Source organism: Pavona decussata, unplaced genomic scaffold, assembly GCF_977016875.1.
Source record: "Pavona decussata unplaced genomic scaffold, jaPavDecu1.1 SCAFFOLD_210, whole genome shotgun sequence".
Taxonomy (NCBI): domain Eukaryota; kingdom Metazoa; phylum Cnidaria; class Anthozoa; order Scleractinia; family Agariciidae; genus Pavona; species Pavona decussata.
Window position 1 is genome coordinate 270001 of NW_028145615.1, and position 15000 is coordinate 285000.

General features: G+C 40.2%; 2 protein-coding genes across 2 annotated transcripts in view; both read left to right on the forward strand.

Moving 5' to 3' along the window:
• LOC146460572 (uncharacterized) overlaps positions 1-5416 on the forward strand; it is a 6008-nt gene extending 592 nt beyond the window's left edge. Inside the window, exon 2 of the mRNA XM_085088001.1 lies at positions 2919-5416. Coding sequence (XP_084944127.1) covers positions 2919-5038 — 2120 coding nt within the window. The 3' untranslated portion in view covers positions 5039-5416. The remainder of the gene's footprint in view (positions 1-2918) is intronic.
• A 4095-nt stretch (positions 5417-9511) lies between these two features.
• Positions 9512-14183, forward strand: LOC146460573 (uncharacterized). The gene is made up of 2 exons (XM_085087929.1): positions 9512-9668; positions 11722-14183. The coding sequence occupies exons 1-2, from the start codon at positions 9557-9559 to the stop codon at positions 13935-13937; spliced, it is 2328 nt and encodes a 775-aa protein (XP_084944055.1). The 5' UTR covers positions 9512-9556; the 3' UTR covers positions 13938-14183.
• Positions 14184-15000: the final 817 nt, after the last annotated feature.

Here is a 15000-nt window from a genome sequence, read left to right on the forward strand (position 1 = left end):
TTCTTTTACCGATGTCGCAATAATACCCGAATCGAACAGTATCATGATAAACTGAAGCTAGAACGAAACTATGGAAGATTGTCTTCTGTCAGTTTCATTTCGGTGGAAATTCCTTAAAGGATATTTGTTTCTGATTATATACCGCCTTCTCCCTTTCGTCCCATAGCGAAAGCCTCAACAACAAGTACAATAGCGAAATCAGTAAACGTAGCGTCGTCGCTCATTCAAGTTCTTTGCGTTTCAAGTGGCGAACTGCAGACTGAGGAATTTTGACAAGATCACTTTATTTACATCGAGCGGGTTTGCACATATTCTAGTTCGTGTGATGCAGAAGCTTATAAAAACATGAAATCAAGAGTGCTTTACATTTGCCTGTGGCTGCCCACACCGGCCAATCTGTAAATTGAATGCGTCATTTTGAAGGGATGGTGCTACAATACAAAATGATGAAATCTTCAAAAATGAACACTACGAAAATGGGAAGCACTATTTTGAAGAAAATCGAAGAAGTAGCAAATTGGTACAGTCCGTTTACGAACTGACGATTCCAGCTGGTCGGTTCTCAAGAACGGAATTTTAATTGCGTGATTGATTATCATGAATACACGCACAGCTGAGCTGTAGGCATTTTCATTTCCGCTCAGTCACGCAGATTCCGCTGCATTCTTTCGTTTCTCTCCGAAATTTGCCTAATGCAGTTCTTGTTTGAGTTCAGCTAACACCTGAGATCGCTTCAATGAAGTCGTTTTAAGTGTTAAGCGGGTTCGTTTGACCCAAATTTAAATGAACACGTAACATACACAAGATGATGAATATTCAAACTGATTAAAATCAGTCTTCCCTATCGCGCAAAGGTTAGGTGTCTCTTCTTTCTTGCCGTTATAAACAGGTCGACCGAAATTGGAATACATGTTAAAATAAAAGTGATAGGGTTTAACCAACTAGCGCTAAAAATACCTTCTACTTTGTGTTAGCGGTGGTTTACTTACATGCGAGAAATAAACTTGACGCTTCGTTGCGTCCGTCGTAAATTAGACAAGGGAGGTTGATTCCATCACGAAAGAAAGCATAAACGACTGCAATTATCCGCTTTGCGAGTAGGAAAAAGTGACAAATTTTCGTTTTAAATCAACGGAAGGAGAAACAAACATTATATAATGTAACGACTAACCACCAGGAAAGCAACGCATGATCGATATTTAATATATATAAGGTTGAATATTCATATCAGCTGACGTGTTTAAGACGGCAAGGAATGGCCGTTTTTATACTAGAGGACGCATTATCCGAACTTGGGTCCAGTATAAAGACAGGCACGACGCAAGATCGTTCGTCCAGACGGATAATGCGTCCTCTTCACGATGGTTAGCCCATCCGTGCCATGTTTCACCCTATGCGAATAAACAAGCGAGCTATATATTGTGAAAGAAATGTGATATTGTGACCATAAATGCTTTCATACTGAAAGTTGCTTTGACAAAAGCGATGACTGAACACTGGCCGATACGTTAAGCCACATTTGTTTACCTACAATAACAAAATAACTAGGGTGTGTGCACGGCGGCCATGTTGGAGGACTAAAACAATAGAAGATATTTGCATAAAAATAGAATATATTGCCCAAAGAAAAATAATTGTATTGTTTCGGTCCTCCAACATGGCCTTCGTGCACACACTCTATAAATAAACAGCACGTCCGCGAAATCAGTACATTATAAACGCTAGTTAGCAAAGACTGCATAGCCTGCGTTGCAGCCGGACTTGTCACTCAAGACCTATAGAGAACTCGATATATACCAGGGATTGTATAGACTGTCTGCGACGCAGGCTAAGACTGCAATAATAGATTTCGTTACACAGATTACGTGATGCATTGTGCAACTCAATATACAACTCAATGGCCAGCGACGTTAAAACAAATTTTCGACGAATGCAACTTTGAAGGTTCTAAAACTGATAAAATTTCAACGAAAACGACATAATTACCTTGGAAACGGTGTTAAAAACGATTACGCCATTAGAATTTTCATTAACAATATCGTTTATATGAACAATGCAAACTCACTGGCACGGCTTAGCAGGCTTAGCATAAACGAACAAAACTGTCTACAAGTAATGCCCTCAACATCTTTCAAACGACTGACCAGGTTTTCCTGTAGCTTGTGTGGGGCGCCAACTTCAGTAAAGGAAGAGGGCGTTGTATCATCCAACTTTACCTCGGATGACTCAACGTGGAATGCCAGCTCATTGTAACAACAAAAAAAGTGGACTAAGTATACTTCCTTGTGAAACTCCATGAGGGATTTCACATTGGTCGAGTCCTGGTTTCCAATGGAAACAAATTGCTCTCTGTCACGAAGATAGGTTTGAAACCATTTAGCAGTGGTCTCACTCATTTCGTAAGCTTTCAACTTTGTCAGCAAAAATTTCGTGGTCAACCCGTAACCATGTCGAACGCTCTCCGGTAGTCAACCACTGATTCAGTTCTTATCAGTATTAAACAATAACTGATCAAACCTGATTAGGGAAGACTCAGTTCCGTGGTGTACCCTTGAAACAAATATCATGTGTCCTTCCACATAAAATCAACCAAAACCACCCCCCCCCCCCCCCCGCCCCCTCTGCCTTAACATCGATCCCATTCACGTACACAAACCACCTCGGGGGCGACCCGCACCATTTGCAACGTCTTACACGGTTGGTACAGAGGACAAAGAACTGCGAACAACAGAACAATTTTTCCCAGGTTTAAAAAATAATGCAGCTTAAGATTATAAGGGTCCAGATCTACTGTCCCCCACCCCACCCCTGAAAACATCATTTTTAGAGAGTCTTGTTTTGGGTTGTAGAACACATTTCCTGGGTATTTGGTGAACACAGATAATTGACCTTATTTATGTACTTGGATTGTGTTACAGGCTGCCCTGACAACGAGACGTTCATTGCTGGTAACTTCAACATCATCATTATCGGTTCAGGTCCAACAGCTCTGGGCGCAGCTCAAAGGCTTCATGAGCTTAACAAAGAGTTTTCTAACATATCGATTGCCATACTTGAGCAAAGTTGGAAACCTGGAGGACTTGCCTCATCTGAGAGAGATGATCAAGGCTTCCTTTGGGATATGGGTGGACATGTGGTCTTCTCGCATTATAAATATTTTGATGCGACCCTTGACAGGGCGGTAAAGGAGTGGAATGAGAAACAAAGAGCAGCATATGCCTTCATGAAAGGATCTGATAACAAAAGACGATTTATTCCATACCCCGTGCAGAATAACATTGAGGTGATGGACAAAGTGGACCAACAGAAGAGCTTAGCAGGCCTGGAAGAAGTTGCTGCAAATCCAGTGAAGGAAAAGCCTGCTAACTTTGACCAGTGGCTTCTCCGCCATTTTGGCGCTGGTCTTTGCGAGGTGTTCATGAGGAAGTACAACAGAAAGGTTTGGACTGTAGATCCTACGGAGATGAACTCAGTCTGGGTCGGTGAGCGAGTTGCTGTTCCAGACATCGCCAAGATTAAAGCTAAGATTGCAGCCTTTGACAGTGGAGCTCCAGCAAAAGACTCGGCTTGGGGACCTAATAATGTTTTTCGATTCCCAAAGTACAACGGAACGGGTGGCATATGGCAAGCAGTTGCTGATCTTCTTCCACACGAGTGGTTTAGGTTCCATCACAAAGTTACAGGCATAAACATCGACACAAAATCTGTAATAGTAGAGAGTGGTGAACAGTCAAAAGCTGTCCAGGAATTCAAATTTGACTCTTTAATATCAACAGTACCACTCGACATTTTTGCCAATATGATAAAGGGGCAAGATGGTTCTCTTGAGGAAATGAAAAAACTGACATCTCAGCTGGTTTATTCTCATACTCATGTGATAGGCATTGGTTTGACAGGTCAGCCTCCTGAAACACTCTCAAGCAAGTCCTGGATGTACTTTCCCGATTCTGATGCTCCTTTCTATCGTATCACGGTTTTCTCCAGTTACTCAGATGATCATGTTCCAGAGCCTGGGAAACAGTGGTCACTCATGTGTGAGGCAGCTGAACCTTTGAGAGACACCAATCCAGAACATTGGACAAAGGAACATTTGATTGATGCTACCATTCAAGCCTTAATCACTTACGGATTCATTACATCGGAAATGGTTGTTTCAAAATACTATCGACGACTGGAGCATGGCTATCCAGTGCCTTCTGTCAGCAGAGAAGGGATTCTTGAAAAGGTCCAACCTTGGTTGGAATCCAAAGGTATCTACTCCCGAGGGCGGTTTGGAGGCTGGCGATACGAGGTTGCCAATCAAGACCACTCGTTCATGCAGGGTGTTGAAATCAGCGACAAGCTAGTGCGAGGAATCCCAGAGGAAACTTACTTTGATGCAAATCTCGTCAATTCCAGGAAAAACACTGGTCGCCAGTTGAAAGAGCCTCTGCAGGATTATGAAATTGTGGTCGCTCATTATAACGAAAAACTTGATTGGCTTACGCCACACGCCGACCACGCCCATGTTTATCATAAGGGGACAGATTCACAGCCTCCGCCAATGGGATTGTATGCCTGGGAAAAGTTACCAAATGTTGGACGGGAGAGTCATACTTACTTGAATCACATTATAAACAATTATGACAACCTGCCTGAAGTAACTGTTTTCGTTCAGGGCGAGGGAATCTCGGGCCCATTTTGTTTCCACGCCATTGATGATTTCGTTAAGAAGGTTAAGGAAAACGTAAGATGTCCCGTTTCGCTTGGCGCGCGGATGGGGAAAATTTACCACATTGGCAAATGGCGTAAGGAGTGGGAGAGTGGTTTAATGCGTCATACTAATTTGACCATGGGGGAGTTTTACCAGGAATTATTTGGTTCTCCTGCTCCGAACAATGTTCCCGCTTGTCTGTCTGGATGTTTTGCGGCAACTCGAGACATGATCAAGAAGCATCCAATTGATTTTTATAAGAAAGCGATTTCATTCGTAAATGATCACGTAAATCCCGAGGAAGGTCACTACTATGAAAGACTTTGGAATGTTATGTTTTCTTAATCCATGCAGTAGTCAAGCTGCATTAATGTGAACACCAAAGGGAAAGAGCTTGAACTGAAACATTTTTTATTTTTAACAATTTAGACATCGAAGGCTGTACGATAAAGGCCCGTACGCGTATTTTTGGTCGTTTTGAGTTCAAAACGAAGATTTGTTAGCGGGTCGTTAGGACTTCATGCACACGTATAAAAAGGGTAAGGTTCCGATAACCGAAATTAAAAAACACCACGCTGCCCAAAGTGAAGATTCTTGAAAATGGATATTTATCGTTTATTTGTAGACGGCAAAAGCGGATGAAAACTGAAGTTTTCGAAAAAGCAACGACGTAAAAACTTTAAAAAAAAACATTATTATTCAGATAAAAACGATCGGAAAGGGGACATGTGGACAGTATTTTAAATTGTAGTCCCTTATTAATTTTAGATTGTCGGGCGTGTGAGTTTAACATGTGAGCGAACGAAAGATAAGCATGATCGAAAAACATGCTTACCCTGCTGAACTATCTATAAAGGAACTGCTTGAAGCTTATTTAATAAATTTTGTTGTGGTTAAATAGGAGTAACTGAGATTGTTGATGGGAGTCCTCGAGATGACGAGAATATGACTTTTATATTAGTTCATATTTAGTTGATACACTTTTTGCACTGAACTTTTTAAATGTAAATGATAAATTTTAGTTGAGGGCCACCCTCATTAAACTCGAGTTACGTTGGTGTTACCCGTTCTGATTTATTATTATTATTATTATTATTATTATTATTATTATTATTATTATTATTATTATTATTATTATTATTATTATTATTAGACTCCTTGAAAGTTGGCGATGGACGCAGGGTGAGTCGACTCTCACCAGTTTCATTAGGGACTTTAAACCAAGACGCCAAGGCCAACGAAAACGACTCCTGAAAATATAAGTTGGTGTTACTTGCACTACTTCGCAGTTGTTCGAACTCGTTCAACTTGCACAATGTAGCCGAACTATCCTGGAAAAGACAGAGAATGAAAAAATTGTCGTCATGTGCTACCTTTGTCCACAACACCTTAAGTTTAGTCACATCACGTTGTTGTACGCAAACGCAAGAGCAAGTGAGCGGCTCTGGGGACGAGAATGGCGAGCGAACGCAAACACAAATATGGTGGCAATCTTGTTCCTAGAGTCCGCGTTACCCTAGACCAGCAGTCGGGAAACGAGGACTCTGGGAACGAGATTAAAAATGGACGCCATCTTGTTTTGAACGTAAACCGTAGAGGCATGGAACGAGTATTTTTGATCTTGCATTTGCCTTTGCGTTTCCCCGCTTCACACGTGTGAAATGCAAACGAAAGCGCAAGGAAATGAAAAAGTTTCCTTTTCTTGTGTTGGTTCTTGCGCTTGCATTTGCGTTGTGGCAGTTCACACGTGTTTGCTTGCGCTTGCACTTGCGTTTTCGTTGCTCGTGTAAACCAGCCTTAAACTCCCTAATATCTCTTCGACATCTCAGTCTAAAATCACGGAGACCTTTGTTTTTCTCAGTTACCTCCTTAGGGAATGAAAACGAAACATTTGGGTGGTTATCGAGTGTAACTAAATCAATACAAACTTAGCCCTAGCTCTGTTGTGTGACCCCCGATACTTTTGCCTTTGTTTCCATTAATTACATTTTCTTTCCTACATATATAGCTGCATTTTTGGAAACCGTCCAGCGCGAGTCAACTCCAATGTCGCTAATATGAAAAATAAGGCCGTCTATTATATCTCTTAGTTAGTGGGCGCGGTATGATTGGTCAATTTTGCGAACCGTATTTCACTGTACGGCCCGCAAAACTTCAACTAGTTTCCTTTCCCGCGCGCCCTACTAACCTCAGAGATATAATAAATATCTTACTAACCTCGTTTTCTCGGTCCGTACTGCAAGTTAAGGATCCTCGTTTTTTCCCGTTGATCTAAGCGGACGGTCCATAAATCAACGGGAAAATCTCGGTCCGTAACTTACAGTACAGACCTCGAACTCGGTTAGTAAGAGGCATGTAGGCATTCCCCCCCCCCCCCCCCCCTTTTTCTTAATTCTCTTTTCTTCTCTCTTTCTCGTCCTTTTGAACCTTCATGGGGCAAAAAAAAAAAAAAAAACTTGTTTCGGCGTTGTTTCACAAACAGTGCATAAGCTTTCATTGGCCACTTTTCATGGGAAAGCTTGAAGGGCCGTGTGTTGAGTCGTTAAATTAGAATATAAGGTATATTCTCATAAACGTAATTGAAATCAAGTTCTTTGATGTTCTTTGTTAATTTTATGTACATTTTGCGGCTCAAACTCTATTCAGGCTCGCCATTTTTTGGAACTGGGCTGAGTTGCTCGAAGCATGATTAGCGCTAACCATAGACCCAATGCAAAAATGGCTGATATTTTAATATTTTTTTGTCTACATTCAAATTATCCTCACTAGCCTCGTTCTTGAGTTCAAATATCAAAAGAATATTTTACCTTGGACGAGGCTAGTGAAGCTAATTTGAATACAGACCAGGCCCGTAGCAGGGGGAGGGGCAGGGGGGGCTTGAGCCCCCCCAGAATTTTTGGAAGTTAAAAAACAATGTGCTAAAAAACATGTAAGTAAAACAAATAAATGTACACTGATCAATCAGTCTCGAACTCTGATGCTGAAAGTGCCTTTTCACAACCTTCAATAATTTGTTTACTACATTACCTGTCAGTTTCCTTCGCTAACAGTTTGTTTTTATATTCAACAACAACAAAGGCACTCCTACGGTACCTTGTGAATCGGAAATAGGAACAAAAATGGATCGAAATCAACCAATTTCAAGCCGTGAAAGCTGTTGAAATAAATTGACATCTGCTCATTGATAGCAATATAAATGCCCTTAGTTTATAACAATTTAGTGTTCACGCGTAATTATCAAAAGCTACACAAGTATGTCCTCTCCTACAGTCGGATTCTTACTGCCCGATTCCAAATTTAAAATGCGAAAGAAAAATCTGTCGTCGTTTTCTATGTCCTCCTTCAAACGTGAAATTACGAAATTTCATGTGGTAGTCTGCGTAAAAGAAACGGCAAAGAACTGTACCAAAAAGTGTGATGCAGGTGCAAAGTTATTGTTTTACTTACTAAATCTACTGCTTTTTGATGTTCTCTGCCGTTGCATTTTAAAACTGTCTAATCGGTCTGTTTTTTGAGTGACCGGCCCCCCGGGGGGGGGGGGGAGTAGTTTTGTTTAACCATTTTTTGCTCGGCCCCTCCAGTTGTTTTAGCCTTGCTACGGGCCTGCAGACAAAAAAATATTAAAATGTCAGCCATTATTGCATTGGGTGTATTGGTTAAGAGGTATTAAAACCTATAGGTTGTCATGGTATTTAACCCGGGGACTGATCACGTGCTTAATACATTCCACGTGAACTAACGCGTACAGGTTGCTCCACTTCAGTATTAAACCTCACCTGTGGGTCCCAGGACCGGAGATGAAAGGTCGTAACTCCCAAAGAAATGTTAATGAAAAAGTCGTCTGAATCATACCACTTCTTCCTTATAACATTTATTGACGTAGGACTGTACGTTTTTATATATATTTTCAGTAACGTTCTCAGTAAAGATTGTAAATTCAGTAGACTAAATTTGGTGCGCATCATGAAAAATTTGGTTTGCACACAAAACGTCCGCGGACGATACTCGCGCGTGGACATGCCATACCCAGCGCCATCCAGCAAACCAATAAGCTTTAAGGGGGGAATACACCTAAATTTGAATGAAATTTGAAGAGGTTTTAAGAAGGGATAGAAGAAAGAAAATTATTTTTGGAATACTAACAGACAGTTGATACCCACGCAAGAGCACCCCAGGTTGCTAGTGGACTAACTTGGTGTCCGTCTATTAATTATTAACTACAAATTCTAATTTTAAAACTTCACTAAATCTTCAATATTTCTTATCTCCCTTAATTTTACCAATCCTTCTAGAAAAACTATCTCCTCCCAAATATACCCAAAAATCACCCACTGAAAATTCACAAAACACCCCACAACATAGGTTCATCCTCTCTTGTACCAATATTACACCGTCATCATACAAAACATTTCCTTCAAGCATAGTGTAACAGTACACACACAAACGTATAAATGTTGGTTTTCGGAACTAAAACAGCCTTCAATATTCAATATTTCTACATTTTGAGGTTAGGTCTGAATAGGTGATCTGTCTCAGTGTGGGGTGTTTTTTTTACCGTTTTACAGATAATCTTTATGGTTATTATAAATATTTGTTACTTTTTATTCACTGATTTGTGACATTAAATTACGATAAATAATAAGTGAACAGTTTCGATAGCAGAATCGAAAGGGATCAAACAACCGATATTTCTCTCAAGTATCGAAATGTTTCAAGGCAACCTCAGTATCGATGATATCGTGTATTTGGTATCGGCCCACAGCCCACCCCGGCTGCTCCGAGGCAGACTGGGTCCAAGCACTTTTCTTGCCACGGAGCTGAGGAGCGTTGTGTGACGAGACAAAGAATCGAACGGCTGTGAAGATGGTTTCGTGGAAGTTGTCTTGCATTGTATCGTTAGGATTTTTGGCTGCGTTGCAATGCCTTCTTCTGTTTCATTTTCGTTTTAAGGCAACACCTAGAAACTCTTGTTCTGGTAAGTGATTTTGCCCGCCCGTTAAGGGTTGAATTGAAGGGGGTTTCTATGCCGACAGAAGATACCATCATAATATTCAGCATTTCTGTTCAACCAACTGATCAATGTCTTATTATTATTTTACAAGGAAAGAGCTTACTCTGCTTTTCCCTCTGATGTTTATGCTTTGTGGAAATGAAAAATAGCGTTTTCCCTTTTTACAAATCGAACAAAATCATGAAGAAGATAGGGCGAACTAATGGACAGGATTGTCCGCAATTTCTATTTTTAGATGTTACATCTTACGAAGCAGGCGTAGTTGCTCTGCCATCGTTATGTTCTAAGATAAGGCGAAAACGTCTAAAGTTTTACGGTGAATTAACTATACATTGTCAGTTTAAGTAGCCTGCCTAGAATAGGTCTGCTAACTGCGGGCTACAAAGGCCTTTTTTCAGTTTTGTGAAAATATAAAAGTTAATGTTGTTGTTGTCGTGTGCAGGGGTATTTTGCAGAATACCGAACGCTGAACATCGCATTTTTCGCAATCTACAACAGTTTAGAGTTAAGGAACGAACGATATAATTCAGGACAAGGCACTTCCTTAGGGTTAAGCATTGATAAAACATACGATTTAGCTTTTATAAATTAAATTAGTTGTTGTTATGGCAGACATTTGAAGCTATTTGAGGGTTTACCTAAAATCAGGAATCCGGAATTAGGAATGCGAAATAAGGAATCTGGAATACAATACGGAAAACAGAAAAGACTTCTCATCTCAGTTTATATTATTTTTTCTTTTTATGTTTATTCTTACTTGATTCTGCATGGTTGTGTTCCATTGCAATTAAGCATGATCTTGTATGAAACACTTAATTCAGTTACTACGAAAGTTGTTTGGCTGTGACATAATGTAAAAGACGTTTCTTTTCTTTCTTTTTTTTTCTGTGTAACTTGGGGCATGCTGATTGATTTGTGAGTAGGGATTCCTGTACTTTTGGAATTGTTTTTTTCTGCTAAAGATCTAGAAAGTAGATTGGCAAATACCATTTCAGTATATTTCAGCTTGTTGCTCTGGGCTGAGAGCAACCCTATATCCCATTGTAAGTTTAGTAAATGTGGTTCAATTTCAATAGCAGTGACCCTACAAATATTTCGGTGAAACATTCCTACACTGTGTCACAATCCAGAAAAGTGTCTGTCAATGGGTAACTGGCAAAAGAAAATGTAAAAAGGCTGGCTCAGAAATAGTTAATTATATAAATAGACTTTTAAGTTGTGTTGTGATTTCACAGGCCTCAACTGGTCAGTAGAATTCACCAATCAAAGTTTATGTGAGATGGTTCAATTTTGTTAAAAAATAACCCCACTATAGAACAAAGAAACTAAATAAACATTTGTCTGTGGATAGCTAGGATAGAAATGGATTGCAACAATTTTTTCAAGTCCCTCACGTTACAGTGGAACCCAGCTTTACGACCACTTCGTTAATACGACAACCTCGTTAATATGACCACCTCCTTATTTTTTGTGCCCCGAACGAATTGAAAGTCTAGTCATTTCCTTAGTTTTACAACCTCGTTAATCCGACCACCTCGTTATTACGACCACATTTTCACAGCCCGAAGGTGGTCTTATTAACGGGGTTCCACTGTATTTTGGAGAAAACGCTAAAAACACATAGTTTATTATTTTTCAGAGAAATCATTATGTATTTTTGTCCCGGTACTTTAAGAGCGATTTCATGTTAAAGAAGAGATTCTTTGTCAAATATTTCAACAGTTTTGGCAAACATACAGCAAAATCTCTGATAACCAGTGAAAAGATGCAGATTAGTTGGATCAGTGTTGCTACTGAATAAAAGATAGGCAGAAGATTCAACCTTTTTCATTTCAAGCAACAGACTAACATTTGTATAATCTAAATGGAACAATTACAAGTTTGATTTTCGTCATCACAAGAAAATTTAGAAAGTAGAGCCTGCCTGTTTATTTACATCAAAATTGTAACTTAACAGTACAAAAATCTAAATGTAGAAACTGATTGACACCTATTTATTTTTAACATTATGATACAGATTGTGATCGCCCTGCTTACGAGACTTCTGTCAAAACCAGCAAATTCGACGTCGTGATTGGTTCAAGACCAACAGCACCGGGGAAAGATCAAAGTGTCCATAAGTCTGAGTCTAACATTGCCGGTAAATTCAACATCATCATCATTGGTTCAGGTCCAACAGCTCTGGGTGCAGCTCAAAGGCTTCATGAGCTTAAGAAAGAGTTTTCTAACATATCGATTGCCATACTTGAGCAAAGTTGGAAACCTGGAGGACTTGCCTCATCTGAGAGAGATGATCAAGGCTTCCTTTGGGATATGGGTGGACATGTGGTCTTCTCGCATTATGAATATTTTGATGCGACTCTTGACAGGGCGGTAAAGGAGTGGAATGAGAAACAAAGAGCAGCATATGCCTTCATGAAAGGATCTGATGGCAAAAGAAGATTTATTCCTTACCCCGTGCAGAACAACATTGAGGTGATGGACAAAGTGGACCAACAGAAGAGCTTAGCCGGCCTGGAAGAAGTTGCTGCAAATCAAGTGAAGGAAAAGCCTGCCAACTTTGACCAGTGGCTTCTTCGCCATTTTGGCGCTGGTCTTTGCGAGGTGTTCATGAGGAAGTACAACAGAAAGGTTTGGACTGTAGATCCTACGGAGATGAACTCAGTCTGGGTCGGTGAGCGAGTTGCTGTTCCAGACATCGCCAAGATTAAAGCTAAGATTGCAGCCTTTGACAGTGGAGCTCCAGCAAAAGACTCGGCTTGGGGACCTAATAATGTTTTTCGATTCCCAAAGTACAACGGAACAGGTGGCATATGGCAAGCAGTTGCTGATCTTCTTCCACACGAGTGGTTTAGGTTCCATCACAAAGTTACAGGCATCAACATCAACACAAAATCTGTAGTAGTAGAGAGTGGTGAACAGTCAAAAGCTGTCCAGGAATTCAAATTTGACTCTTTAATATCAACAGTGCCACTCGACATTTTTGTCAATATGATACAGGGGCAAGATGGTTCTCTAGAAGAAATGAAAAAACTGACATCTCAGCTAGTTTATTCTCATACTCATGTGATAGGCATTGGTTTGACAGGTCAGCCTCCTGAAACACTCTCAAGCAAGTCCTGGATGTACTTTCCCGATTCTGATGCTCCTTTCTATCGTATCACGGTTTTCTCCAGTTACTCAGATGATCATGTTCCAGAGCCTGGGAAACAGTGGTCACTCATGTGTGAGGCAGCTGAACCTTTGAGAAACACCAATCCAGAACATTGGACAAAGGAACATTTAATTGATGCTACCATTCAAGCCTTAATCACTTACGGATTCATTACATCGGAAATGGTTGTTTCAAAATACTATCGACGACTGGACCATGGCTATCCAGTGCCTTCTGTCAGTAGAGAAGGGATTCTTGAAAAGGTCCAACCTTGGTTGGTATCCAAAGGTATCTACTCCCGAGGTCGGTTTGGAGGCTGGCGATACGAGGTTGCAAATCAAGACCACTCGTTCATGCAGGGTGTTGAAATCAGCGATAAATTAGTGCGAGGAATCCCAGAGGAAACTTACTTTGATGCCAATCTTGTCAATTCCAGAAAAAACACTGGTCGCCAGTTTGTCAAAGAGCGCCTGCAGGATTATGAAATTGTGATTGCACATTATAATGAAAAACTTGATTGGCTTAAACCATATGCCAGCCACACCCATGTTTATCATAAGGGGACAGATTTACAGCCTGCGCCAATGGGATTGTATGCCTGGGAAAAGTTACCAAATGTTGGACGCGAGAGTCACACTTACTTGCAGCACATCATAAACAATTATGACAACCTGGCTGAAGTAACTGTTTTTCTTCAGGGTGAGGGAATCTCAAAGGGATTTTGTTTCCATACCATTGAGGAAATGCTAAGTAAAATTAAGGAAAACATTAAATGCCATGTTCACTATCACCCAGGCATGGGAAAGCTTCAACACCTTGCCAAATGGCGTAAGGAGTGGGAGAGTGGTGCAATGCGGCATACTAATTTTACCTTGGGGGAGTTTTACCAGGAACTATTTGGTTCTCCTGCTCCGAACAATGTTCCTGCTTGTCTGACAGGATGTTTTGCAGCAACTCGAGACATGATCAGGAAGCATCCAATTGATTTTTATAAGAAAGCGATTTCATTCATAAGTGATCACGTAAATCCCGAGGAAGGTCACTACTATGAAAGACTTTGGAATGTTATGTTTTCTTAATCCATGCAGTAGTCCAGCTGCATTAATGTGAACACCAAAGGGAAGGAGACTGAGCTAAAACATATTTTGTTATTAGATGATTTGGACATTGAAGGCTGTATGACATAGGCCCATCCACACGTATTTTTATTTTGTCATTGTTACCGGTATTTGAATAAGGATTTGTTATCCAGTTAGGTTTTTTATTTATTTTCCATAAAACATTTATTGTAAGACAAAAGTAGCAATAAAGACATGGTGAGGAGACATCAGGAAACCACTGGCTTATAAAAAAAGGTGACCTCGAAAACACAATGGATACAAAATATTGCTGTATATACGTGTGTGACACACGAACAAATCAGAATAGGCCATTTTACAGTTGTGTGTTTAGTGACTTGGCCCGAGGCTGGGGGTGACCTTGTTTTGATACAGACCTCACTTTTTTCATATGTAAATGCAAACTAGTTAGCATAAGAACAACATGATCTACATATGAAAAGCAGTGAGGTTTGTTTCAAGACAAGGTCACCCCCAGCCGCGCTTCCAATCCAAGGCCAAGTCACTAATAGCACACAACTGTAAAATGGCCTATTGGAGAGGTGTGTGGAATAAGGCACGGTGACTTTTGATGTGAGGTAAAATTCTCCTTTTGTTTCACAGGAGAATACAAGGCAATTTGGAAGGAGAATCTAGCAATAATTATTTATCAGAAGTCACTTAGGGCTTTTTTCTTGGCACCCTTTCAATATATTCCTTTTTTCATTCTGTGTACCGCTATTTCAATTAACGTTGTCGCATCAAAGCTAAAAGCTTAAAGACAAGACCAAAAGTTTACGTGGGATTTTTATGAATAAATTTATCAAAATCAGTCATGTCTGGAGAAAACAATAGGTTGTAATTAGCAGTACAATGACCTGCACGTGCAGGGATGATTTTGATGAAATTATTCATAAAAAATAATCCCACAAAACATTGCGGTCTTGTCTTTTAGCTTTATTTTTATCCGACAACGTTAATTGAAATAGCTGTATAAATAATGATAAAAACCATGAAAAGCTCAAAGTGGAGATTCTTGAGAGCA

Bases quoted from the DNA above. Each gene is read 5' to 3' on its own strand.
- LOC146460573 (XM_085087929.1), top strand. From the start codon at position 9,557: ATGGTTTCGTGGAAGTTGTCTTGCATTGTATCGTTAGGATTTTTGGCT. The intron at 9,669-11,721 runs GTAAGTGATTTT...ATTATGATACAG, and splicing joins ACCTAGAAACTCTTGTTCTG to ATTGTGATCGCCCTGCTTAC.